The 27,741-nt window shown below is 39.0% G+C and overlaps 1 protein-coding gene across 2 annotated transcripts; it reads right to left on the bottom strand.

The window, feature by feature from the left end:
• On the bottom strand, positions 1–26,681 carry LRIF1 (ligand dependent nuclear receptor interacting factor 1). Of its 2 annotated transcripts, XM_021001347.2 has the most exons (4): positions 25,768–26,679; positions 5,596–7,090; positions 4,117–4,371; positions 1–1,608 (listed from the first exon to the last, which is right to left on the bottom strand). In XM_021001347.2, exons 1-4 carry the CDS (start codon positions 25,833–25,835, stop codon positions 1,141–1,143), a joined length of 2,286 nt encoding a protein of 761 aa, XP_020857006.1. In that variant the 5' UTR covers positions 25,836–26,679; the 3' UTR covers positions 1–1,140. The 2 variants fall into 2 exon arrangements, with proteins under 2 accessions (XP_020857006.1, XP_020857013.1); XM_021001354.2 differs by lacking the exon at positions 4,117–4,371 and having other exon boundaries at positions 25,768–26,681.
• Between the last annotated feature and the right edge of the window lie 1,060 nt (positions 26,682–27,741).

The raw sequence follows: 27,741 nt of genomic DNA, 5'->3' as shown, positions 1-27,741 counted from the left end.
TGTTTCTGGAAGGTGCTGTTTAATGTCAAGTTTAAAACCATCACTGAAATCTTCTCCTGGGACTGATGGTAAACATTACTTTCAGTCTTTTTGAAGACTTTTCTGGCTCCAAAATCAATTCTTCCTCTTATGGATCTGTTGGTAACTAAGTGAAAAATGACACCTTCCAGTATTTCCCACCCCCAATGCTTGAAGCTATTCTAAAATCAATAATTACCTCAACAGCAACTATAAAATATTTTCTTGTAATTTAAAAAAATGTACTACATAGTTAGTTTATTACAATCCAAAGCAATGACTATGCATTAAAGAATGGTTACTAATCAACCTATGCTTCATATGCCACTTCAGGTGTATTTAGAAGAAAAAAAAAAGGAAACAGTCCAATCATAATGGAAATTCCCACTTCAAGGACACAATATTTTCTAATGCCTGGTTCCAAAATGTTTTGGGTCACATTAAGCAATCTGGTAAAAGCTACAAAAGGTAAGTTCCTCATCTTTAAGGAAAAAAACTCTAACATTTAAATATTGTAGTTGTTAATACCTTCCTTCCATGGAGTAAAAAAATATATGTATGTATGTATGTATGTATGTATGTATGTATGTATCACCCAATCGTCAATATATGAGTGAGGTAGGAGAACAGGTATTATTATCTTCATTTTACAGATAAGGAAACCACATAAATCACTAAGCAACTTTCCCAAAGTTATCTAGAGAATTCTGTGGCAAAGCTAAGAACAGAGGTCAGATGTTCTTCCCAGACACAGCATTTCTGGAGTCTTATCAAAATTAATTGTTGGAAAATTAATATCCAAAAGACACAACATGACAACTGTACAAGCTTAGAGTTGGAAAGTTCAAATTAAAGTTATATAAAAGTATCAAATTTTCCATTACAAAAAAGAAATCACATCTAAGACAAATTTGAGATATTCCAAGTTAGAACTACTTAGAACAAACAGGTCTACTTCAGTCTCTTTTATCCCTTTTTAACACATTCAATAATTCAGTGACAAAAACAATGCTTTATATTCAAAAAAGCTTTCAGATCATCTGTACATTTAAATAATTTATACAAAACAACAAGGGGGAAACAAACACTTCATTAAGATCATTTCAAGTCAACAGCCACATTTTAACTTTGCTGCATCTTTTTACGAATTTCTTCAAGAGCTGCTTCTCTTTCTTTCAGTAGCTGCTTAAGTCTTTTTATTTTTTCATCTCGTATAGTTTCATCTAATTCTGGCAATGTCATAGGGAAACTATCATCAATATAACAATCTTGACTATCTGGAAGTTCTTGTTCAAAAATAACGGAGGCTGGACTATCTGCACCTCTGTCGAGGTCACCTTGAGCATGCGGTTCTAGCTCAGAAGAATTCTCTTCACTGCACTCCGTGCAACCAATGAGGTTATTATTATTACTCTGTGGCAATAAAGCTGAATCAGGAGAAATACTGTTAAGAATTTGAGGACTAGCGTAATCAGTTCCTGTGTCCATAGATGGGTTCACATCATTCCCCAATTTCTTCCTCTTGGTACTGTCCACCTTCAAAACAGTTTTTGCTTTTCTTTTCTTATCCAAGTCCTGTTGTAATGTAAGCTAAATTCCAAAAGAAAACAAAAATGGCATTACTTACATCACACTAACAGTTTAACACAGCTGACAGTAGGGAAAAACACTCTGTATTAATCAAATTAATATCTGCTGTTTCCTCCCAAAAGAACATAAAGTCCTTCAGTAAAGGGATTATTTCTTTTTTGTCTATGTATGCCTAACACAACACCTAGCATAAGAGGCACTTAATAAATGCTTATTAAATTGCCTTGAATTTTATCAGTCTGCCACGACCTCACCTTGTTATTACCTATGTCAGATTATGGCATGGGGAAGGGCATAACGCCCTCCAATTCTCCCACCTCCCCACAAAGCTTTTTTATTTCTTTCCTTTTCCTGTTTACTTTTTTGACAGGAGGAACAGAAAAGACTATTATCTATTTTAATGTATGGTAACACAATAGATAAGCTACACTCTATTGATATTCTTAGAGAATAATTAGTCCATATTTTCATACTAAAATCAAACAACTGTGACCAAAACAGAGTAATGAAAATTTATGAATTAATTTAATTTCGTCCTCTTCTATGGATGGGAATAGCATGAAGAAAAGCAGATGGAGGAGAAATGAAAGTGAGAATGTGAGTAACTGTCTCATCCTCAACAAGCAGTAAAATAACATGACAGGTCATAATGATCATTTCTCTTCCTCCCCCAGCACTCATGCGGAACGTATCTGGATCACTGCGAACTGGGTTTACTGTGGAATACTCTGCTTCTAAGCAGAGCAGAAAACTGAATACATAACCTCACACATTTCCCTTCAAATGTCAAAGACAGGCCTTTGATGCCAAGGTCAGATTATTTCATTTTCTGGGTACGCCCTCTGATCTTAACTGATAGATGTACTTTAGACCTAAAGAAAGCAATGGTTAGAAACTCAAGAGTTCGGAGGGATCAAGAAACCACTGTACAACACGATCCCAATAAGTGGTCATCGAAGTTCTACTTAAAATTGATAGTCACTGGGCCCCCACAACCTCAAGAAACAGCCCACTTTACTTTGAGACAGCTATGCCTAAAAGCTTTTTCTTACTGAATCAAAATCTGTCTGTCTAGTACTTCCATCTCCTAGTTCTACCCTCAGAAGCCAATCAAAAGAAGTACAATTCCCATTCCATAAAAGTCCTTCAAGCCAATTATCATTCCCCTGTTAAGTTTTTTTCTTCTTGAAACTAACTTTTTGAGTTCCTCCATCCAGTCTTTGGTACGATTTTTACTCTCCTCATCCTCCTGCCCTCCTCCACTGCTCTGGTTGGTCCATTCACTTCCTGGAATGCAGCACCCAGAACTGTACGCACTACTCCAGATGCAGTCTGACTGGGCCAGAGTCTGGTCAAACTACTATCTCCCTTGCCACCCGTGGCTGCAGCCTAAGATCATATTTTCTTTCCTCATTACCATATCACACTGTTGATTTATTTTGGTGACTGTCCACTAAAGCCTCAAGTCTTTTCAGTGAACTGTTGTCCAGCTGCTTCTCCCCCAACTTGTATTTATGAAAGTCATTTCTTTTAATCTGACTGTAAGATTTTACATTGAAGTGTGAAATATTACCTTACTAAGTCTGGCTCAAACTTGCATGAACCGATGCAGAGTGAAGGGAATAAATCAGAAAACCAATTATATAATAATAACATGGTAAAGAAAAAATGACTTTCAAAGATGTAAGAACTCTGATTAATCCAATGACTAACCACAATTCCAGAGGACTAACTGATGAAGCAAACTGCTCATTTCCAGATTCAGGGTGTAAAATGAGACAGATTATTTTGGGGACAACAAATTCAAGAATTTATTTTGCTTAGTTTTTATATTTGTTACAAGGGTTTTTCCTCTCCCTATCCCATGGGGTAAGCTTGGGCAGGGTAAAAGAGACTTAAGATGGAGAGAAAATAAGCTTTTGTTAATAAAAATTTAAATAAAAACTAAAAATCAATGTAACTCAGAACTTTTTTGGAACCTCTCATTCAACTTATTAGTTATCCTTTCTAGTTTCATGTCATCTGCAAAGAATAATAACTGATATTTCTATAATACTTCCTAAAGCAGTACACTCTAGTTAGAAAGCTTGTCCTTATTGAGCCAAAAATCTTTTTTATGTCCTAAAAGTTTTACTGAGGGAGGCTGCTGAATTTGCTGCCACAAAAATTTAAGTGTAAGATGAACACCTATCTATACAAACAATTTTAGATACAGTTCAGCCTGGAAACGGGAATGGTCTAGGTGACCTCTGAGTGTCTTTTTTAGCTTTATAATTAAAAAAGAAAACACTAAGTACAGTATCACATACATTAAAAGATTACATGTACTACAACCTTCCAAAAAATTAATGTGGGATGTGTATGTCTATTTTCTGTGACAAGTATTTAAAAACACAAGCAAGAACTTTCTGATTATTTTTTCCTAAGAGCTGAAATCTTAAGAATATTAAAAGAATAAATTTGTGTTCCTTTTTGGAACCTAGAAAAGACATTTTAAAATTCTTTTACCTCCTGGCTCTCTTCCTCTTTCCCAGATGTTAGATCCACAATAATCTTTGACTCTTTGGAAGAAATACTGTTTGTCAAACTGCTAGGGGAATATAAACTTGTGGAGTCCAACAGAGGAATTCGGGTGAGGCGCACTCTCAAATCTTTTGTGATACCAAAAGTCTTTCTTAATTCAGCATACTCCCTCCAACATGATTCCTTTCGATTTCTGCTTTGAGTATGTGTCTCCAATACAAACGCCATCTCACCCTGGTTCTAAAATCAGAGACAGAATACAACATATGAACAATGCTGTAAATTACTCAAGCTGTTTCAACAGACCTGCAATTAAGTGATTACCTCATCTTACATAAAAGAGAACAGCATGCTTTAAAATCCTAAATGGCTAGGCTAGGTACAGGAAATCCTTGCACTACCACCCACATTCTGAAAATTGAATTCCACAGTGTGAAACTTAAAAGGTCCCCTGCAATTTCTCATTTAATTATATTTTTACTAGTCTGACTTGATTCTACACCAAAAAAGTAACAGGTAATTACTACCACTACTGTTACTACTACTACTACAGATGAAATTAAAAAGTAAGTGAATGACAACAGTTAAGAAATATTAAATTAATTCATCACCGTCAGGAAATTAAAATATCTAGAAAAGCTGACCTGTTTAACCAGCCTAGCAAGTAACAGTCAGAACTTGGCTGTCTACTTCCCCAGCCATTCAACAACTTCTGTTACAGAAGAGAGACACAGAAAATCAAAGAAAGTATCAAAAATGTTATGTATATGAATGGTTGTGTTCATGAGTGCTGAGCTTAAGGGAGACAGGGAAAGATATTCAGAGGAGAAAACAGGAAAAGTTCGGGGATCTACCTACCTAGTACTAGTGAGCCACTTAATTCACCTATCCCTGGATATCTATCTATTCATAGAACCAGTGACTTAAGGACTGAGGAACTGACTGGCCCAGCAGAGATTAATGAGAAAAGGGAAGCTAACTGCCTCCTTCTACTGCCTAATTTAAGAAATCAATAGAATATCTTTTTCTCAAAAAACATAATCTAAGACAAAATCCTAAACATACAATGATGACAATTCCTAATGTTAAAATCAGAGAGTTATGGTTAAAATATAAAATACCTAATTATGCTTTGAATAAGCAATGTCAATCCTAAGCTCTTCCAGACCAGAGTGCCTGTACTTATTTTTAGGACTTGGTAAAAGTGATTCTACTGCAAGGTTCTGCATGAACTTGTCAATTACACTCTCCTGTTCCAGTTCCCTCAGGTTATTTGCATGCTTCAACCCCAGTGGTTGCTACAAAACACAATTCCATAAATTTCAAAATCAGTACTTCATCCAGTGTTTCTGAAGAGGGAGAAAAAGGCAACATGGACGACAATCATTGCCCTATGGAGAAAAAAAAATTCAATATGCATGCAAAGAAATATATTAGACATATGCTTGGCTTGGGAGGATTTACCTTTGGTCCTTGATCTGTGTAAACACAGTGTTTTGATGTACTAGTTGTATCATCAGAAGAATCTTTTGTGTGGCTGACACTTGTTTCTTTTTTGGCATTTTGCGTTGAACTGACCACATCTGGTAAGTTTAGTTTTATGTGCATGGTCTTATACTGCTCTAGACAGAGAGGTTGCTTATGTGGACTTTGGGCAGAAAGAGAAGTACACTCCACTTTATTATTCTTCTCTAGACTCGGAACAGGCTCAGAAGCAAGTTGTGTATCTGAAATTAACCTTGTCTCCTTCAGGGGGGCAGTCTTATTTTTTGCCAAAACAATATTTACAACCTCATTTGTGATTTTTGTCACTGAGTTGGAATTAGGTATTTGTGATATGTCTTTTCGTGGTGATGCATCAGGAGCAGCAGAATTCTGTTGATCAGTTTGAGATGGTAGAACTTCCGACCCCTTCTTAGCCAGCAGATAGACCTTTCCATTAAACATAACCAAAGCATTATCTTTAATGGGAGTAATTTTTGCTTGAGTTCCACTAGAAGTGCCTGAACATAATGAAGGCATAGTAAGAGAACTAGTTTCAACATTCTTCATATCCATCAGTGTTTTTAAGATTTTTGATGCCATGTTGTTTGAAGACTTGACAGGAACAAGACAAGGAGAGCACTGTGGATTTTCTCGTACAACCCATTTCATTGGCGTATCTCGAGATTGCTGGCCTTCATTATTAGGTACATCTGTAGCAGGATTTTTCGCTGGTGTTTTTGAAGTGTTTGGAACTGTGGGCTTTGCAGCTTCTGTAGGATTTGGAGGTTTGGGACAAATATTTTTAAAGGTCTTAGAAACTACAGATTTTACTGTGTTTACTGGAGACACATAAATAACAGTTGGTACTTTTGAAGCTTCTGTTGTTCCTGAGGTGTTTGTAGCTGCAGCTGCAAGTATCTTCTGCTGAATTGGAGGTGGCAAAGATGATGCTGGTACAGATTTTACTTCAGCATTGGCTGGAATCTGTAAATGGTGCCCATATGGTAATACAGGAGACTTCACAGTCACTGGAAGGTTCTTAGTATTTACTAACATGTATGCTGTGTCACCTTGAGTAGTTGAAGGAGAAACAGCGATTTTTTGCAAGGCCAGTTTTTCAACTTTCGTAGCATTGCTCTGAGCTGTTGAAACTGAAGGCAAACTTTCTTTCCCCACAGAGGTTACTCTAACATTTTCAGATTTATCAACTGCTCTTGAAAGGAAATAATTCCCAGAATTGGTTGTCTGAAAAACAGGAAACTGAATGGATGCAGTTGTAGGAGTGCTAGCAAGTTGAGTCTGAATAGTAACATGAACTGGATTTGATATATTCCCCTTTGAAGTATCAGATGTGACTGAAGATTGAACTAGTGGCATAAGGTTTCCAGAGGAATTAGGAATTGGAAGCAATTTCAGAAGATTTTTTCCATCCAGGCCAGTTGTCTGAACTACTTGGTACATGCAGCCTGCAATACTTTAAAAAAAAAATTACATAAAAATGAATAAAAGACACGACAAAGTGCATGTTTCTATTTTGAAAAAAACAGAAGCATTTGCAAATATGATCTTTGAAAGCAATGATTTCTTCATTCACTCCTGTGATTTTTAGCTCTCAAGCTAATAAAGCAAAAGGAAATTTGACCACTTATAAAACACAATTTTTATTCTTCAAATAGTAGCAATAACCAGCTGGTAAGTCAGTTCCAATTCAAAACTTGTATGTGATCTAAAAAAGGGAATGAAATCTTAATTACTTTATAGAGAGACACATTTGTACCCAACATTGCCTTCGGGAGAAAGGTCCATTTTCCCACTTATACTACCTCTTCCCCACATTCTTTCCCTCTTATTTCTCCAAAACTTACCTCCTCATCTATGTGGTAGCTCTTGTTTTCTTTTCTCACTGCTTCATTCTCATTTATTCCAGAAACATTTAAGTGCCTACTACATACAAAGACCTGTGAACTAAATGATTTCTTTGCTTTCTCCCCTTTCCATTGGAATTGACTCTTGATCCTTCATCTACCAAGTCATCTCCTTTCTGATCCATGGGTTACACCAATTATTTTTCTTTGGTCCTTAGCAACTATAGACTACAAATGCTGGGATAGCTTTCTTGTCTGATTACCAATTGCCTCAAAGTTCTTAAGGTTTGGCACCCTGCTCACTACCCCAAGCCCTGATTCCAAATGATTTTATTAGGTGTTTCAAAGAAATAAAATGCACTCTTTATTCCTATCTTCATGTTATCTACCCATCTCCCTATCTACAGTAGCACCCACTCTTGCTAACTGAGCTTCAAAGATTTTTCAGAATTGGAAGGGACCTCAGAAGCCACTGAATGTAAATGTCAAACAAAAGAATCCCTACAACAACATAATCTCTATACTTGAAGACCTCCAGAGAGAGAACCCACCACCTTTCACGACAAATCATTCCACTTCCACTTCCGGACAGCTCTAATTGCTAGCTTTTTCCTGACATCAAATCTAAATTTGTCTCTCTGAAACTTACAGCCATTTCTTCTGCCCTTTGAGATCAAGCAGAACTCATGGAAATACATGAAGCTGGATATTTTTTAAAATGCCATTTTTAAATTCAAAACGTTAAAACTTAGGAAAGCTGTGTTGCATTCTTGTATTTGAAGGAATACATAATTTTTCATGTTGAAATGCTGCCATCTTCTGTTGTCTGTAAAAATCCAGTACTACAACTTGTGAAGTTAGAATATTCACATACAGCTAAAAGATAAAAGGGTCACTTAAATACTACTAAACGGTATTTCAAAGTTGCTTGCAAATGAGCTATAAGACCCAACTGAGCATAGAAAAGGTATTAAAAGACTAATAAAGATTAAATAGAAAAAATGAAACATTTTTGTAATTATAATATATCTTGAAAGGACAATATGATCTGTCTCATACAACTTTTTTAGAAAAAAACCATAGGAAGGGGCAGCTAGGTGGCACCGGCCCTGGGTTCAGGAGGACCTGAGTTCAAAATCTGGCCTCAGACACATAACACTTACTTGCTGTGTGACCCTGGGCAAGTCACTTAACCCCATTGCCTGCCAGAAAAAAAAAGAAAAAACCACAGGCTCAATGAGTCAGCAGTACGATGTAGTAGCCAAAAAAGCTAATGCAATTTTGGGTTGCATTAAAAGGGGCACAGCTTCCAGGAATGGGGAATTGATAATCCAACTATACTCACTTTTTGTCAGAACTTATCTGGGGTATTTTGCTCAGTTCTGGGTGTCATGGTTTAAGACGACATTAACACACTAGAGTATGCTCAGAGATGGGCCTTGAATCTATAACATAAGAGAATTAGCTGAAGGAACTAGACATATTTGGTTGGAAGTAAAGACTCAGGGGATACATGAAAGCTGTCTTCGAAGAGCTGCCTATAAGTATTTGAAAGTCTGTCATGTGGAGAAAGAGACTAGTCTGGTTTGGTTTGCCTGAACCAAGAGCAATGGGTAAAAGTTGCAAAACAAGCAAATTTGGGCTAGATGTCAGGAAAATTTTCTAAAACTCTGAGCTGTCAGAACCTGAATGGCTTGGAAAGAAGACTAGATGACCACTTGTTGGGCATGTTATAGAAGGGATTCCTTTACTGTATGGGATAACTGCTATGGTCTTTTCCAACTCTCAAGTTTGATATTCTGTGATAAGAGGCACCTGTTTTGTGTAACCTCCACTGAAGTCCCTTTCTGATTTCTTCTTATAGTCTGGAAGCGGCTGTTGGTTCTTGAAAAAACTGCCAGTGGAGTATCAATTCCTGGCAAGTTCTATCCAGTTGCAAAAGCTTCAGAGTGAGACCACAGATGGACTGTATGTTTGTTGTTCTAGGACCAGTCTATCTAGGCTTGAACGCATTACCACAAAAGAAGCCACAGGGTGATCAATTATTTGAATTACAGAAGATCATCTAAAAGGGTTATAATTAGCATCAGTAGAAGCCACATCCCCACCAATGAAATGACAAATCCTTAAAATATTAAAAAAGGATTTTATATCTAAAGCACTAGGACAGACATTCAGGAACACACAAAGACTTTCCAGAATCAACACATTAAAGAATTAAGTAACAATGTGAGGCAGGACATAACTAAATAGAAAAATGAACAATAAAGATAGAATCCCCTTTTTACTACTTACTACTACAAATTTCACTGTTCAACTTTTAAAGCCCTTCACAATCTGGATCCAGTGACAAGACCACCTGTACCACTAAATACCACCTGCATCTAAGTCACTGAAGACATAAACCCACAAGGTCACAGAATCATCAACACTAGAAGGGACTTGAGAGGCCACCAAATCCAATCCCCTCATTTTACACTTTTCCAGGCTTTACACATACTACCTTACAACTTCACTGGCCTACCTGCCTTTCCCTGCATTCAACATTCCTCATATCACAACTTTACACCTTTGTCTGGACTGAAGCTCATGACTGGACAATGTTCCCTCCTTATTTCCCCATTGAGATGCTCCAAACCTCCATTTAAGGTGAGAGTTCAGTTCAGACATCTCCTCCTTTCTCACCTGGCTATGCTACTTTGGAACTTCCCTGATGGACACCTCCACCATGCTCCAGGAAGGCTTCACCATGCTCCAATCCCATTATTGGGATAACCTCATCAGCTTGCAAGATTTCATCAGCCTTGGGACTCCACCTTATCCCCACCCTCTGCCTCTCTGATTGGAGGATGAGGCCATGATTACCAAACTTCCATTTAAGTAATTTGTATTTGGTAGTTGATAAGTGATGGAGTATACCTAATGAAGGCCAATAAATATATGAAAATATTAGCAAGGAACCTTTAAGCTCAAGAATGCAACTCTACATTTATATGCATTAAATTTCACTTCATTAGATTTACTCCATCATTCTAACCTGTCAAGATGTCCTTGGATGCTAACTACATCATCAAAAACAATAGCTATATTGTCTATTCCTTTCATTGACGTTTATGAATACCTCAACCCACAGGATCATTGAATTATAGATCTGAGCACTAGCACAGACCTGAGAGGCCATCAAATCCACACCCTTCATTTGATTCTTTAGTTTTGATCTAGTCATTCAACCATTCAACCAAATCCACATAATCATAGAACCCCTGGCTCACATCTCTAAATCTGTCCAAATTACTTTATCACATATGTTGCTGAAGTCTAGATATTGTATCCATGTATTCCCCTTATCTACCAGTCAACTAACAACAGAAAGAGAGAGAGAGAGAGAGAGAGAGAGAGAGAGAGAGAGAGAGAGAGAGAGAGAGAAAGATAAAGCTGACATGATTATTAGAACAGGTCACATCAGACTAGCCTTATCCCACTTAGACAATCTTGGGTGCTTTTAATAATACGTTAGTATCTTGCAGGAAGAAGTTAGTAGACCCATCACACTCTTCCCTAATGAGACCAAATATGTAGTGCTATGTTCAGTTATGGGTGCCAGACTTTAGGAATGGCATAGACCAACTGGAGTATTTCCAGAGGGAGGTGACCAGGATAATGAGAAGACTGGTCATGCTATATGAACATCCAGTCAAAAATACTGGATATATTTTAAAATGAAAAGACTAAGGGGAGCCAAGAAAGCAGTCTTCAAGTAGACGAAGGCTATTATGTGGAGGAGGAATTAGACTTCTTATATTCAGAGCAAAGAAAGGCCCTTATAAGGCATCTACTGTAAGAAAAATCTACTCCATTAATTATGATAAGTTGTCATCCAGCTTTTGCTTGAAGGTTTACCATATGGTTACAAGGTTACAAACCTGAGTGAATAGAAAGATGGAAGTATCCTCACCAGAAAAAGGGAACTTTGGAAGGTGGGTGGATTGGGGCCCAGGGAGGGGTGAAGGAGGGAAACAAGAGTTCTGTTTTGGACAAGCTGACTTTGAGATACCTATGGAACAACTAGTTCAAAAGTCCAAAAAGGTTGGATGGTATAGGCCTGCTACTCAGGAAAGAAACTGGGGCTGGATATACAGATTTGGGACACGATTTTTAAATTAATGGGGAAGGATGAGGTCACCAAATAAAAGAGTACAAGAGAGTTAAGAGAAGAACATTCAGAAAAGAGATATGAGGTACGTTCACTTTTGTGGATATGGGGGTGATATGGATAACGATTCAGCAAAAGAGACTTGAGAGGGATTGGTAAGTCACATAGGAGAACCAAGAGAGTGAAGAGAAAGGGAAAAAAAGACGGCCCCAGGACAGAGCTAGGCAAAGGAGAAAGGATATGGATCCAGCAAAAGGAGATTGAGAAGGAGCAATCAGATCAGTAGGAGAAAGAGAACAGTACAGTGTCACAAAAACCCTGGGAGGAAAGAATATCTAGAAGGAGACAGCAGTCAACAATTCAAAAACAGCAAAGAAGTCATGAGATAAGGACTGAAAAAAGGCCATAGGATTAGGCAATAAGGAGAAATACCCTGGAGAAAGGAATTTTAGTTGAGTGGTGGAGTCAGAAATCAGATTTAATGGGTTGAAAAATGAATACAAGGTAAGAAAGTACAGGCAATGAGTATAAAAAGCTTTTTCTAGGAGTTTGGTGGTAAAAACTAGAAGATATCTAGAACAACAGCTTTTAGGAAAGGAAGAGTCAAGCGAAAGTTTTGGATTTTGTTTTCCATTAAAGGCTAAGGAAGATCTAGTCATGTATATAGGTGGTAAAAATAGAACCAGTGTACAAATGATTGAAAGAGCAAGTTCTTGAAGGAGATGGAAGGTAATGGCATCAAGTTCATACTGGGATTTGGTCTTAGCAATAAAATCTACTTCTATTTCTTTCAAGGCTGGGACAATGGAGGAGAGAAGGGAGTGAAAAGTTCTGCAGGGACAGGAAATAAAAAAGTATAGAAGAGGGAGTGCCTGATAGATAATATCAGTGTGTGTGTGTGTGTGTGTGTGTGTGTGTGTGTGTGTGTGTGTAATTTAAGTAGGAAATAAGAATTTCTGTTAAGAAATAAGGGGGTGGAGCAGTTAGGTGACACAGTAGATAGAGCTCTGACCTTGGAGTCAGGAGGACCTGAGTTCAAATCCAACCTCAAACACATAACACCTACTGCGTGACTCTGCGCCAAGTCACTTAACCCCAATTGCCCCATCCAAAAAAAAAAAAGAGAGAGAGAGAGAGATAAGGAAGCGGGGTGAAAAGTGGCTTGAACCTATGCATCAATCCCTATTACAAATGATGAAGAGATACAGAAATCAATTAATTCAATAAGACCCTTCAAATTAAGTCAAGACAAAGAGGCAGAACAGCATAATGGAGAATCAGGACTACTGGGCGCAAGTCCCTGCCCTGACACATAGTATGTGCCCTGAGTAATCGCTTAACCTCTTAGTGCCCCAAAGCCACTTGCTCAACTCAAGTTGCTGATCTGCACTGAAGGAAGTTTCCCCCACCAGAAAAACTCTGCTGGCTTCCTTGGCCTTCTGCCCCAGGAATGGGAGGGTCACTACTCCCTTTCCACTCCAGGCAGCACCTGGCCCAAGACTTTCTCCAGTGCTGGACTGCCTTATGATCAACTCTTCTTCCTTCTTCTGCTCCCAGGGCATTTTCCAGGACAAGCAAGGCCTTCTGACCATTATCCCAAACCTCCATGTACACACTCTCTGCTGTGTGGTGGCCTTCCTGAGGGCACCCAAGATACAGTATCTCCATCGGCCAAGAGAATGAACCTCAGGGGAGGTCACTGAACAGTCTAATCTTCTATCATCTTCACTGAACTTCCCTCCAACCACTGATATTCTTTCTGGACTTACTGCTCAGTTCCTTGTAACTACTTCATACCAGTGATCTTAAACCCCATTCCACATTCTTGATTTGACACTCCCTCACATCTACCTAACTCTCCTCCCCTCAATGTCCTAAAACTCCAGGTCTGCCTGTACCTTCCTTCCATTGTGCCTTCTGAAATAAATGCTTCATAAATGACAACATGCTTTCATCTTTAACCTCATTCTTTTTCACTCCTTCCATCTTCTAACCTTCACTGAGACATGGTTCCCACCTGACTACCTTCATAAAATCTCTTGTATATATTTTCTTCTCTGCACTCAGACAATCACAACTCTAGTTCAGGTTCTCATCGCCTCTCACTGGACTATGGTAACAGCCTTCTAATTGGTTTCCTTACCTCAAGTCTCTTTGAACTCCAATCTAAATTCTACCTAGCTACCTAGGTGATGTTTATAAAGTATAGGTCTGGCCATATCAATCCTATACTCAATGAGCTCCAGTGGCTACCTAGTACCTCCAGCATCAAATATAAATGCCTCTGCTTAGCATTTAAAACTCTTTATAACTCAGTCCTTGACTACTTTTTCAGTTTTCTTACACATTACTCCCCTCCACATACTCTGCAATCCAACTAAAATGGCCTATTTGTAAGTCCTCAAATATACCACTACATCTCCCATCTCCAGTCAAACAATCAATAAGCATTTATTAAGCATCTGCTACATGGTAGGCCAGGGTTGGGGAACCTATGGCTTCAAGGCCATATGTGGCCTTCTAGGTCCTAGAGTACAGCCTTTTGACTGAGTCTAAGTTTTACGGAACAAATCCTTTTATTAAGGAGATTTGTTCTATGAAGTTTGGATTCAGTTGCAGGACTGCATTTGAGGACCTAGAAGGCCACATCTGGCTTCAAGGCCTCAGATGCCCCACCCCTCTGCCAGGCACTATACTAAGCACTGAGTGTGTATTGATAGTCTCCATGTTTGGAGTACTTTTACCACTCACTTTCACCACATAATTTCAGCTCAAATCTTACTTTCTTCAAGAAACCTGTCCAGTCCCTTCCCCCTACCTCCTGCAACTGCTAATACCAGGTCTTTTCAGAACACCATCATCAGCTCTATACATATTCTTTATGTACATTGTCTCCTTCAGTAGAATACATACTCTTTGATGGCAGGGACAGTGTTTTTTTATTTTCTTCATATACCTAGCAATTTGTAGAGTGCCTGGCACATTATAAGTGCTAAATAAATGCTTACTGACTAATCCAGAAATCTTTGGCTCCTCCAACTCAAAAATACTGTTACTCAGTGACTTCAAAGCAAAAGTAGAAATAGCTGAAGACAGTGAAAAATATTTTGGAAAATATGAATCAGGAATAATGAATGAAAGAGAATGAAAGATTTGTAGGCTACATTGAAGGCTAACAGCTATACATAACGAATATTTTCTTTAAGAAAAGAATCAGGTGTTGGACATGGTAAGTACTAAATAACATCATAAAAAATGAAGCTATATTTTAATATGTAGGAAATGACTCACTGATGTTTGAGTCATTTCTCTATCAGCTGTTTATACAGTCAGAATACCAATTTGTGAGAATCAAAATCTGTACAAATTTGTAAGAATAAAAAAGAGACATAATATACAAGGAAAATGTCCAGGCCAGACTTATCTTGATTTTTCTCCAGGGTCCACTCTGGACTCACAGGACTATCTCTACCATGCCAGGTATGGAAGTTCCCTTCACCCCTAGACTCTTACACTGGGAGTATACTCTGCCCCTTCCTCTGATTGGCTAGTTCCTCCCAGAACCTCCATTTTAAAGAAAGCACCCAGGCTAAACATGTCTTTATTCCTGTCCCAATTCCACTACCAACTCTGGATTTGTCTACCAAACCGGGAACTGTGTATCCTTCCCACCACCATTTTTCAACTTTTTATTTATTATCTGTCTCCTATGTGAACGTAAGCTCCTTAATAGAAGGGATGATCTTTCTTTCTATTTGTAGTTATATTCCCAGCTCTCAGGACAGTATCTGGCCCATAGTAAGTGCTTAAGAAATGCTTGTTTACTGTATTTGAAGTCATTGGAAACAAAAAGAAAACAAGGGCATACAACTGAGAGCAATGACAGACACCAATTATAATAATAACATGAGTTCAACAAATATAAACCATTATAACAAAGAAACCAAAATTTTTAAAAGTATCTAAGTTGGGAAATACTTGACTTATGTAGGGAAATGTATACCAGGGCAATATAAAAGCAGGACTTAAGCTAATTTGAAAAAAAAAACTCATGAAGAAGCATAGTCAAAGGTTATGAGCTATACTGCCTCATAAAACAGAGAAGCAGTGAAGAGTAAAACCAGTTTTTAAAAGCATGGCAAGTATGTAAAATCATCTGAAAGGTATTTAAAAATGAAACCGCAAGGAGGAAAACAAATTTCAAAATGATGGAAAATATCTTCAAAGATTTTTATAGCAAATTCTTTTCATCATCAAGGAAAGTAGAACTATCACACTGGTAGTCTAATATCACAGTCCTGTATGTGTTTATAGATGAGGTAGAAATAGCACTAAAAAGAACCAAGAAGAGAAAAGGAGCTAGATTAGAACAGTGTAGAAAATGGAGATGTGTGGCTGGGGTGACAACTGTCAAGGCATTGAGGATTTAATTCACAAAGTATCTTTTGGAAGAGAAAATACCAGAGCTGGGGGAAAAAATCTTAGACCTTAATACCAAAAAGGATGATAAAGAAAAATAGCATTAATAATTCTATCTTTAGGTTTATCCTACTTTAGCATCCATATAAAATTTTTATGACCTTACTAGGTGACAGGTTTTGCAAACAATATTCCACAGAAGACTATGTCTTCCCCTATTTGTGGCTGAACGGAAACCACAAAAAAATACAAGGGAAATAATTTTTTTAAAAAGTCAGAAGAAAGGGGGTCTAGGGGGCAGCTAGGTGGCGCAGCGGATACAGCCCTGGCGCTGAATTCATATCTGGCCTCAGAACAAACACTTGACACTTACTATCTGTGTGACCCTGGGCAAGTAACTTAACCCCAATTGCCTTAAAAAAAAAAAAAGAAGAAGAAAGGGGTCTAGCTGTATGAGATCTGAAATTATACTGCAAAGCTGTAATCAGAATAAGTATTTGATACTGACCAAAAGAAGAGAGGTCAAAAAATAAACAGAAGCATATGAACAAAGACCCCAGGTACTTGAGTAAGTTATTAAACAATAACTACTGAGAAAACTGGAAATCAGTTACGCAATAAATGTTTAGATAGACACCTTATACTATATAGAAATCTAAGTTCCAACTGAATATAATAAGCAAATTAGAAGAATAAGGAAGGTAATACTTTTTTGCAACTATGAGTAGTGAAAGAGTTCAATACCAAATAAGGGATGGAGAAGATCAAAGAAGAAAAATGGATAATTTTGATAGTATAAAATTTTATCTTTTGCACAAATAAAATCAATGCAGCTAAAACTAAAAGTTAGCTAGGGAAAAAAATTTGCAGCAAATTTCCCAGATGAGCCTGATATCCAATATATATAGGGAAATGATACAAATTTATAGCAACAAGAGCCATTCACTAATAGATAAAGTACATACATGAAGAAGTAGTTCTCAAAGGAAGACTTCCAATTTTAAAAAACTGTAAAAAATGTTCTGAATCATTCATAATTAGAGAACTGCACATTAAACAACTCAAATACCATCTTCTATATGAAGCCTTTCGTCACTGACCCAATTAGTACCTCCCTTCTCCCCCCAAAATTATCCTGTGTTTATTTTGTAAATACATCTATGTGTGTATATACATACACAGAAATACATATCCTATGTTCTTTCTCACAACTGAATGTAAACTATTTAAGAATACAGATTTTTTCACTTTTGTTTATAATCCCAAGTCTTAATACAGTGTCTGGAACATAAGGGGTCATCCTGGATTCCTCACTATCTTTCACCCCCCCATGTCTAAGCTGTTGCCAAGGACTATCAATTTTACCTTTGCAACATCTCTTGAATTCAAACCTTTCCCTCCTCTGACACTGCCCCACCCCAGTGCAGGCCCCCTTCATCTCATAGCTGTACTATTTCAGTAGCCTGGTTGGGGGAGGGGAGGATGGTGTCTGCCTCCCTCAAGCATATACCCACTCCAATCCATCCTCCATTGGACCACTAAAATGATTTTCCTAAAGCACAAGTCCAACCACGTCAACCCCAACTCCATAAATCCAGTGGCTTCATATTGCTTCTAGAAGCAAATACCAAATGCTCTGTTTGGCATTCAAAATCCTTCATAACCTAGCCCCCTCTGAACTTTCTTGTCTTCTTAAATCTTATTCCCTGATACACACTCTTTGATCCAGTGGCATGGCCTCCTGCATGTTCCATAAACAAGATACTCCATCCCCTGGCTCCAAGTATTTTCTCTTGCTGTGCCCTGAAACATTCTCCCTCCTCTGCTGTAACTACTGATCTCCTTGGCTTCCTCTAAGTCCCAACTAAGGCTTCTACTGGAAGCCTTCCCTAACCTCTCTTGACTCCAGTGTTTTCTCTTGTTATTATTTCCTATTTATCATGTACACAGAGTATTTTGTAATAGCTGTCTGCATGCTGACTCCTTCACTAGATTATAAGCTCCTTGAGGGCAGGAACTGTTTTTTTTCCTCTTTTCGTATTCCCAGTACTTAGCACAGTGCCTAGCATTTAGTAGCACACAGTAGGCACTTAATAAATGTTTACTGATTAACAGTCCTTGAATAAATACAGTCCTTGAATAAATACTGTTTGACCAATAGAAGAGTCAGTACATACAGTTCATTTAAAAAAAAAAAGCAAACAACCACTTGGAAGTTGCAAAGGCCCTAACAAGGTGGACAGCATCCATACCTTCCCCATCCCACAGAAAGCACTCTTGCAACTGGGCTACTATAGTAATCTCTTAATGAGTCTCTGAGCTTCCAGGGCTTTCCCTCAAACCCACCAAACCATCTAATATTACCATTAACAAATGAATCAGCTTTAAGCATCATTTTAAAGTCCTTAGTTTAGCATTAAAGGCTCTCCATAATCTGGTCCCCAACTCCCTTTCCAACCTCATCTCTATACCAACTATTATTATTTCTCTATATGAATCACCTGCTCTTGCCAAACTCATTCCACATACATACTGCAGTCAGTTCTGCTTACCTGGAACGTTTCCCCTCAATCCCTCCAGTCAACTCCTATAGAACTTATTGGTTGACCCAAGAATGTGATTCTTAAACATGTCATTCCAATATTTTATCTTTTTCCTTAATAGTATCAGATGTCAAACTAGACTACAAAAAAGTAATCTGGTACTACTTGAGAAATAGAGGGGTTGACCAGTGGAACAGATTAGGCATATGATGAAGAGAAGTACAATATCCTAGTGTTGATAAACTCAAAAGATTCCAGCTACTGGGACAAAGACTCACTATCTGACAGAAACTGTCAGGAAAACTGGAAAGTAGTCAATCAGAAACTAGGCATAAAACCAACATCTCACACTATATATCTCAAGATAAATTCCAAATGAATACATGACGTAGACGTAAAAGATAACATCATAAACAAATTAGAGATGAAAGGAAAAAATTAACTGTGAGACCCATGGATAAGGGCAGAATTCATAACCAAACAAGAGGTTCACATGAGGTAAAATGGACAATTTCAATTAAATAAAAAGTTCTTGCACAAATAAAACCAATGAAGCTAAAATTAAAAGAGAACCAGTTAATGGTGGGCTTTTTTTGGGGGTGGGGGTATTTGCAGCAAATTTCCCTGATAAAGGTCTAATTTCTAAAACACAAAGGGAACTGATTCATATTTATATAAGAGCCATTACCTAATCAATAAAGGATCTGAAAAGGCAGTTCTCAGAAGAAGAAATCTAAGTTATCAATAGTCATATAAAATGCTCTAAATCACTACTAATTAGAGAAATACAAATTGAAAACAGTTTCGTGGTCCACTTCACACTTATAAGATAAGATGACAGGGATGGATTCAGAGAAACTTGAGAAGACTGGTGAAAAATGAAGTTAGTAGAACCAAGGGAAAAATTTATACAAAAATGACAATATAGTAAAGACAAACAACATTGAAAGGAAAGAATAAAGGAAACAAACATCAAGTAGTCAATCAGAAACTAGGCATAAAACCAACATCTCACACTATATATCTCAAGATAAATTCCAAATGAATACATGACGTAGATATAAAAGATAACATCATAAACAAATTAGAGATGAAAGGAAAAAATTAACTGTGAGACCCATGGATAAGGGGAGAATTCATAACCAAACAAGAGGTTCACATGAGGTAAAATGGACAATTTCAATTAAATAAAAAGTTCTTGCACAAATAAAACCAATGAAGCTAAAATTAAAAGAGCACCAGGGACTATTATATGTCAGGGACTATTCTCAAAACCACTCTGGGAGATGGGTGTTATTATTATCCCCATTTTACAGGTAAGGAAACTGGGGTTAACTGACCTGTCCAAAGCCACAGAGCAAGTATTTAAGAACACTGACCAACACCATAACCAACTATGCTTCCAGATAAATCACGATATGCTACTCACCTCCTGATAAAGAGGTGAGAAACTAAGAGTGCAGATTGGAATATATTTTTTGGCTATGTCCAATGCAGGAATTTTTTTTTGCTTGAATATCCATGTAACCAGGCTCGTTTTTCTTTTTCTCTCAAAGTAGGGGGAGATAGGAAGAAGTGAATTTTCTTTTCCTTTTTTTTTTTTGGCTAGTCAATTGGGGTTAAGTGACTTGTCCAGGGGTCACACAGCTAGTGAGTATCAAGTGTTTGGTAGGAGACCGGATTTGAACTCAGGTCCTCCTGACTTCAAGGCCAGTGCTCTATCCACTGCGCCACATAGCTGCCCCAAGAAGTGAATTTTCTTGAAAACAATTTAATTAAATATATTTTATCTATCTTTTTATGTGCATATTCTCACTCTCCCATTAAAAAGCAAACCCCTTGAGAGCAAGAATTCCATTTTATGCCATTTCATACTCCCAAGTGCTACCCCAGTACTTTCACAAAGCAAGAGTGGGATCTCTACTGCTTTCTCCCAACAGCACTCTACACTTTGAGAGCAGAGTCAACAATGAAAATGGGCTACCACAAAGACTGAGTTCTAAAAAGAATGATTTCTGTCTGGTACTTCCATTGCTTTCCCTCTTGCAATCTGCTTCTTTTCCAGCAATCCTACTGATGTTCCAACCTCAAAGGACACCAACAACATGCTATTATATCTAAAGCCTTTCCTTCATTCTTCTTCCCAGATTGTGGCTACATTTTGAAACAGTAACCACTTCCACCACTTGGCATCTCCCACATTCCAAATATACTACACAATCCTAGTTCTCCTACCTCAGCATATATTTTTCTATTTGCTTCAGTGATTCCCAACATCCCTCAGTCTTAACTCTTAGAATCATTAACCCACTAAAAGAGAATATCTCACAAGTCAGCAAGTCCAATGCTACAAATTTCACTGAAGGGCAGAGAAGTCAAGAGATATTAATTGAATTGCCAACGTCATATAGTTCACTGCATGGGCAAGATTAGAACCCACGCTTCCTTTTTCCTAGTCCAGTAATCTTTCCATTATACCTAATATGCTACTCCAAAGATATCATTCCTTTCTTTATGAAGTGATATCGTAGCCCATGAGGTCCTGGGGACAACATACGGTGTTTTTCAACACTGTCTTGCTCAGGTATAAGGCACTGTGCTGGTTGCTGGAGACGCTAAAACAAAGTAACAGTTCCTGCCCTTGAGGAACTCAGGGATATACAAACAGAAGATAATTTGAAGAGGGAAACACAATAGCAGGAAAGATCAGAAAAGGTTTCTCAGAGAACATCACATCTGAGATAAGACTTGAAGGAAACTCTCAAGGAGGCAGAAATGAGGAAGGAATGTATTCTAGACATGGGCAAAGAGCCGATACAAAAACTCTAAGCTGGGACACGGAACACTGTTTCTGGAACAAGTAGGCTAGAGTAGCTGGAATACAAAGAGAATGATATAAAATAAGCATAGAAACTAGCACCAAATTAGTGTGACCATAGGCAAGTCATTTAACCTCTCTCTGCCTCAATTTCCTTATCTGTAAGGTGAGCAGGTTAGACTAGATGACCAGAGTCCCTTCAAGTTCTAAAAGACATACTCATATAAGAGCTTGTTTTATCTTCAAGGCAATCTAAGGTGCCATCCCCAGCCATCCCAGTGTACAACAGCTCTCTCAACTCTAAACCTCCTAAGACTTTGTCTATCCAATTCACAGAAAATCAAAGAATTCTTGAAATTGAAAAGAGTGTCATAGGTCACATAATGGCTGGATCTTACTCAGCTTGCCTGTTTTCCAGTTCCTTCATCGTGATCTCTTACAATCCCAACATACATCCCTTGACAACAGGGGACTGTAAATTTTAATTCTTTTGTAGTGGGCCCCGGGAGCTAACAGAGCAGAAAGTTAATAATGCTGGTTCAACTGAATACTACCACAGCAGCAGTTCCAGATAACCATTAGAAGTATGTTATTAGTGTTATTGCTTTGAGGAGTTTTATACTGTCCTTACTGATGACTCTAAAATTAAAAAAAAAACTATTTATATATTGACTTAGAGGTTTTATTCATCTGTCTCATATAAGTGTCTGTCACTACTATCCATAAGACTGGAAGCCCCATACAGCACAGAAACTAAATTTGTTATTAGTTGTATAGAGGATAATACTACCATATACAATTTCTTTAACAAAAATTTATTTGAAATGATACTGTTGAAATTCAAGTTGTGCACCCTTTTGGAACTCCAAATATATCATACAATGTGCCTTCTAAAAGGCACAATTCTCCTTAATTGTGATAGTTTCAATCACTGCAAAAAGCCAATGTTCATTTTCTTCTCGATTTCAGTGTTCCCTGTAGAGGTGCAAAATAGTTTCTGCCACTCAGTATGTAAACATTTACTTACTCTATTAGCTAGAACAAAAAGTGAACTTTGACTTCCTGGCAATGGGATGAGAAGAATCTTAAAAATAAAAGCAAAACACAGAACACTAAGATATGCGATAAATGGAATCAAATATATACTTCCTCAAATAAACATAAACCTCAAAACCATGGAAGGAGAATGGAACTTAAAGATCATTTACTCCAATCTCTCCTAATTTTACATATGAGAACTCTGAATCCCAAAGAAGTGTATGGAGCCTTTTAACACTTGTAAAGCATATTTTAAAAAACAAAGACTAAAAAAGACGTAAAACACAAAGACTAATTGCTCTCAAAATTATGTTTGTCTCACATGATGTCTTATTACTGATAGCAGCCAGGAGCACCAATAGTTGAAATTCATTCAGTATGAATCTCAAGGCTTATAATTCACTCTCTTAAATAAATGTTTTCACTTTTTTAAAAGGCTACACTTAATTTATTCCAAATATACTTCAAAACCTTACATTATTTAGCTTCTTCCTAACACTTTCCAAATTTATATATAAGCTAAACAAGCCTAGCTAACATTGGCACCATCTCATTTCAACCAAAAAACAGTATTAAGAGAAGATGGAGAGTCTCATAAAGTTCTTTCAGGAAACCTGGATTTGTAGCATTAGGTCAAGTCATTGACCTCTCATTTTTTTAAACTAATAAATAAGTGGAAAATGGGTTAATACATGAAAAAGTTACAATTATAAAAAGAGATACACATGTAACTTGATAAATTTTATTTGGATATGTGATTTATCTTCCTTTCTTACTGTAACTGTTATAAAATAGAATTAATAGTTAAGAGCTTGCCAAAGCTACTAAAAATAAAAGATATATGGTTCCAAAATGATGTCAGATCATGTCCCCAAAATCTAGTCTCAGTCTAAGCTTCATAACATCATAACCTAGCATGACAGTCATCTGGATGAGGAAAAGAAAAACTTATAAATAAAAACAAAGCCCTTGTGGCAATGAAAATAATGGATAGGTAAGAGTAAAATGGAACAGTCATAAACAGATAGATACATGCAAGAAAATCTGATTAAATATGGCAAAATGCTGAACTTTTTTTTTAACAAATCTTAAATACATTTAACAAAAAGAAAAAAACATGAAAAAATTGAAATAGGTCAACAAATTAAATTCTTTTCCTCTATCATATTATTAACACAAAACAGAGTTTAAAACATTTGTAATGCAATAGAAGAAAAATAAGAGTAAGAGGAACATATTCTATTTTAAAAAGAATACTGTTTTGGTAGATACAAAAAAAGTAATCCTTATTCATCATAAAAAAACTCATTTTCTCTTTAGTATTTAGTTAATATTTCTCATTTCCTATTTTCTCATTATGCTTAAAATTTATACATATGGGAACATTCATTCAGGAAATATGCATATGAAAAGCACTATGTTAGGCTCTATGGGGAATACTGAAGCAGGTCATAAACCAAAGCTTAGTTTCTGCTCTCTCACACAATCTGAAGCAGGTGGGGGGGCGCCAGAGTCCACATAGAACTGGCCCTGGAATCTGGTCTCAAACACTTGTGATCATGGACAAGTTATTTAAACTGGTTTGTCTCAGTTTCCTCAACTGCAAAATAAGGATGGTAATAACACCTACTTAGCACATATTAAGTACTAGGTAAATACTAATTCTCTTCCCTACCCTCTAACAGCAGAAACTATAAATCCCTCTACTGTGCCATCCTCCCAAGGTCATACTATAAGACAATGTCCAATTCCTGGTTACCCTCTAACCATATCCAGATGAGGGTTCTCTTCCTTTGAGGAGAGCCTAGGACCAAGAAAATGATCACCAGCTTTCTTCTTCCATTAGTCTATCCTTGAAAAGATCTTATTTTGCAAGGGAGGCAAAGAGAGACGCCACTGGTTGGATCTTCCATTCAATTCCCTATGAGGTATGAATCTTCTTCCAACATTTTAAGACTCTGGGCAGCTTGACATTTTTTTTACTTTAATCACTTCTGTGTCATCTTTCTGGAGTGATGCCTCTTCAATAATTTTCTCAGCTGACAGAGCTGGGTAGGACAATGGACAAAGCCCTGGGCCAGGAGTCGGGAAGACTTGAATTCAAATCTAGCCTCAGACTAACTGGGTGACCCTGGGTAAGTTACTGTCTGCCTCAGTTTCCTCAACTGTAAAATGGGGCTCATAATAGCCTACCTCCCAGGGTTGCTGTAAGGATCAAATGAAATATTTGGAAAGGCCCTAGAACTCAATTAGTATTTTTATTTTCTTCCATTAATTGCTGTGGACACCTTTTCTATGGTACCACACATAAATTTTAGCAATTTCCACTAATAATTCCTTGCTTGCCATCAGGTTGTTTCTTTAGATCTGGACAACTTACTTTACATGCTAAGTAAATTGTTTCGGGGAGCTGGTTAAGCATCATTTAGGGAAAAAAATGTTTCTTCACACAAATGCTCTTAAGAAAGAACAGTGGACTTGGTGTCAGAAAGCAAGAGAGATGGGGTCTCATCCTGGCTGGATCAAGTACGAACCTCTAACGAGCCGGCTTCCACATCTGCACAACCCAGATAGTACTTGGGCTACTCATCTCAACGGGGTTGCCATTATTTCTGGCATCCCAATCTGCCTTCTCTTCTTCGGCTCTTCTTCCTCCAGGCACCTAAAAGCCCACGCCTCGCAGCGCTCCGCGGCCACCGGCCCATAGAGTTAACTCAATGTCAACTTCACCTGGACCTAGGACTACCTGGAGTTCCTCAGCATCCCCACCTCTGATTCGCCTAGGAGACTGAGCAGGAAGGATTCTCTAATCTCAACTCTCGGAACCCTGACTTAAGCCCTCCCACCTCATTAGCATCCCCCTCCGCTGGGCTGGCTCTCACTTGGGACACTTCGCTCGGCCCCGGGTGGGGCTGGGAGACACCTTCTTCTCTTTCTGCAGTAAGCTGCTCAGAGCAGGGACCGACCCTCGGCGCTCGCTTCCTTCCCCGCGGGGGCCGCGCCACGGAGCGCCCCAAGCCCTCGCGGGCTGCGGGCTCACGAAGCTCTGCAGGCCGGGCCCGCCCTCGGCGGGACTCCCACGACTGCTGCCGCTGATCTTCGAGAAGCCTGCGCCGGACACGCGCGCCGCCACGCAGCGCCATCGGCCATGTTGGCCGTCCTCTCGGAGCTCCTCGCAGGCGACGGTCCCGCGAGAGCGGGGGGCGGCGGGGACTCCACGGAAGAAGCCTCGGCGCGGGGAGGCCGGGACGCCCCGGGGAAGGGCCGCGGCCCAGGCCCGAGGACGGGCGGGGAGGTGAAGAAGCGGGTACTTACCATGGCGGGGCGGCGCTGCCTGAAACGTCCTCGGGGGGTTTCAGGACGACTCTCGGCAGGTTGGACATGCTAGGAGTGGGGAAGGGGCGAAAGGCGGGGACCCGGGGAGGGGGCGCGGAGAGAAGACGGAGCGTGAGCTCCCGGGGATTCGGCACGGGGGCCGAGATCAAGGGCGGGAGTCGCCGCAGCGCTGGTGGGGGTGCCAGTTTCCGTGTCCTAGAGCGAGGGACCCTCCAGGGCGACCTCGGTCAGTGCCCCCGGGAAGTGGACGTTGAGCCGTATGAAACCCCGACCAAGGCCTCACTGAGAAGGATGAAAGCTCCAGGAGGGTGGGGTTGTGGCGTAAGCCCCGGATGTCGGAGTTGGCTAGGGAAGTGGGGCGGAGCTTCCGCACACCTGCCGCAGTAGTGCGAGTCGCACAGTAGGGGCGGCAGGGGGCGACCGGTTGATTGTGGCCGGAAGGGAGGGGCTGGGCTTTGAGGGAAGTGGGGAAGGCGGTGACTAGGTGAACCCAACCCTCTCGACCACGCCCACCGAGGGAATAAGCCAGAGCGAAGCTTGGCCAGCTATTTCCGTACTTCCGGTATCGTCATATCCTGCAGTGATGGTGGCTTCTTGACTTGAGCTCCGCCCTTCCATGTTCAGCCAATTGCCGGTTACTTCCGCTCCCTCTCCTTCCGGATCAGTTAACAATGGCTAAAGAAAGATCTAAAGGAGGCATTGTAAATTAGAAACGGTTCCGGGTCTACACACAGTTTCCGCTTTGGTTTCTGCCTCTTCCTTTCGAGTATTCCTTTGGCGTACTCCCAGGGGTCGATGTCCCTGGAGCTATGATAGGTTTTTGCCCATCAAATCGGCTCATTTTGACTATTCTTAAGTTCCTCCCTTCAACCTCTCTTCCTTCTCCCGCACACAGTCTGGAAATGTTCTTGGAGCTCTGGTCAACCAGGGCACCAATCCCAGCCACTTCCTCAATTTTGTGTTCCTATTTTCGTCTCCCGCTGGACAGCGCCGCCTTCTGTCTTACAACAGGCTACCTTTTCAACCCTTGGGGAATCAGATATTGTAAGATGAAGAGCCGAGGAAATCAGGCTTTAAAGGACGTGGGATTTCAACCCAGCTACCAGGATTGGCAAGATTATTTATTTTCCATAAGACTCAGTTTACTAATCTTTTTAAAATAGTATTTAATCAAATTCAGCGAGTGTTAACTGAGCTTTTATTATGTGCCAGAAGCTGTGGTAGGCTCTTGGGATACAAAGGAAAAATGAATGTGTGTGTGTATGTATATGTATATATGTATACACACATGTATGAAAATGCCCTGTTGGCCTGACCGGAGTATTTCAAAGGCAAAGCATATACACAAGTATGATTTAAACAGTAGAGAGCTCCAGAAATATGAAGCATCCTACCCATCTCCATTCTCATGTACTCCTATGAAGATCCATTCTCTTGCTTTTATGTTCTTAAGTATATTCTATCCATTTTATCATTCATTGAACCTTAAAGTTATAAGGAAACTGGAAGATAGTTCAGCCCATATTCAACCTAAGAATCTACAAGTAGTGGTCATCCATCCTTTCTTTCAAAACTCCAGTGATTACAAATCTATTATCTATCCAAACAGCTGATTCCTATTTTGGACAGGTGTTAGTCTTTCATTACTTGGATCTAAAATCTGCTTCTCTGCTAATCCCACTTCTTCCAGTTCTGACAAGATTCTTAATCCAGCAATGATCCCTTCTGGTTTATATGTCTTCAATCTCACTCTCTCTCTCTCTCTCTGTCTCTCTCTCTCTCTCTCTCTCTCTCTCTCTCTCTCCCTCTCTCTCTCTTCTCTCTCTCTCCCTCCCTCCCTCCCCTCCTCCTCCACGCACTGACATTTTCCTTCTCTCCTACAAATGTAAGTCTTCTCAATCTTTAAAAAAAAAAAAGCCACTCTTTTCGAAAGCCATCAGGGCAAAATCCTCA

This window comes from Phascolarctos cinereus, unplaced genomic scaffold (assembly GCF_003287225.1).
Source record: "Phascolarctos cinereus isolate Bilbo 61053 unplaced genomic scaffold, phaCin_HiC Scaffold_5;HRSCAF=322, whole genome shotgun sequence".
In the NCBI taxonomy this organism is placed as follows: Eukaryota; Metazoa; Chordata; class Mammalia; order Diprotodontia; family Phascolarctidae; genus Phascolarctos; species Phascolarctos cinereus.
This window is presented reverse-complemented; position numbering and strand designations above follow the sequence as displayed.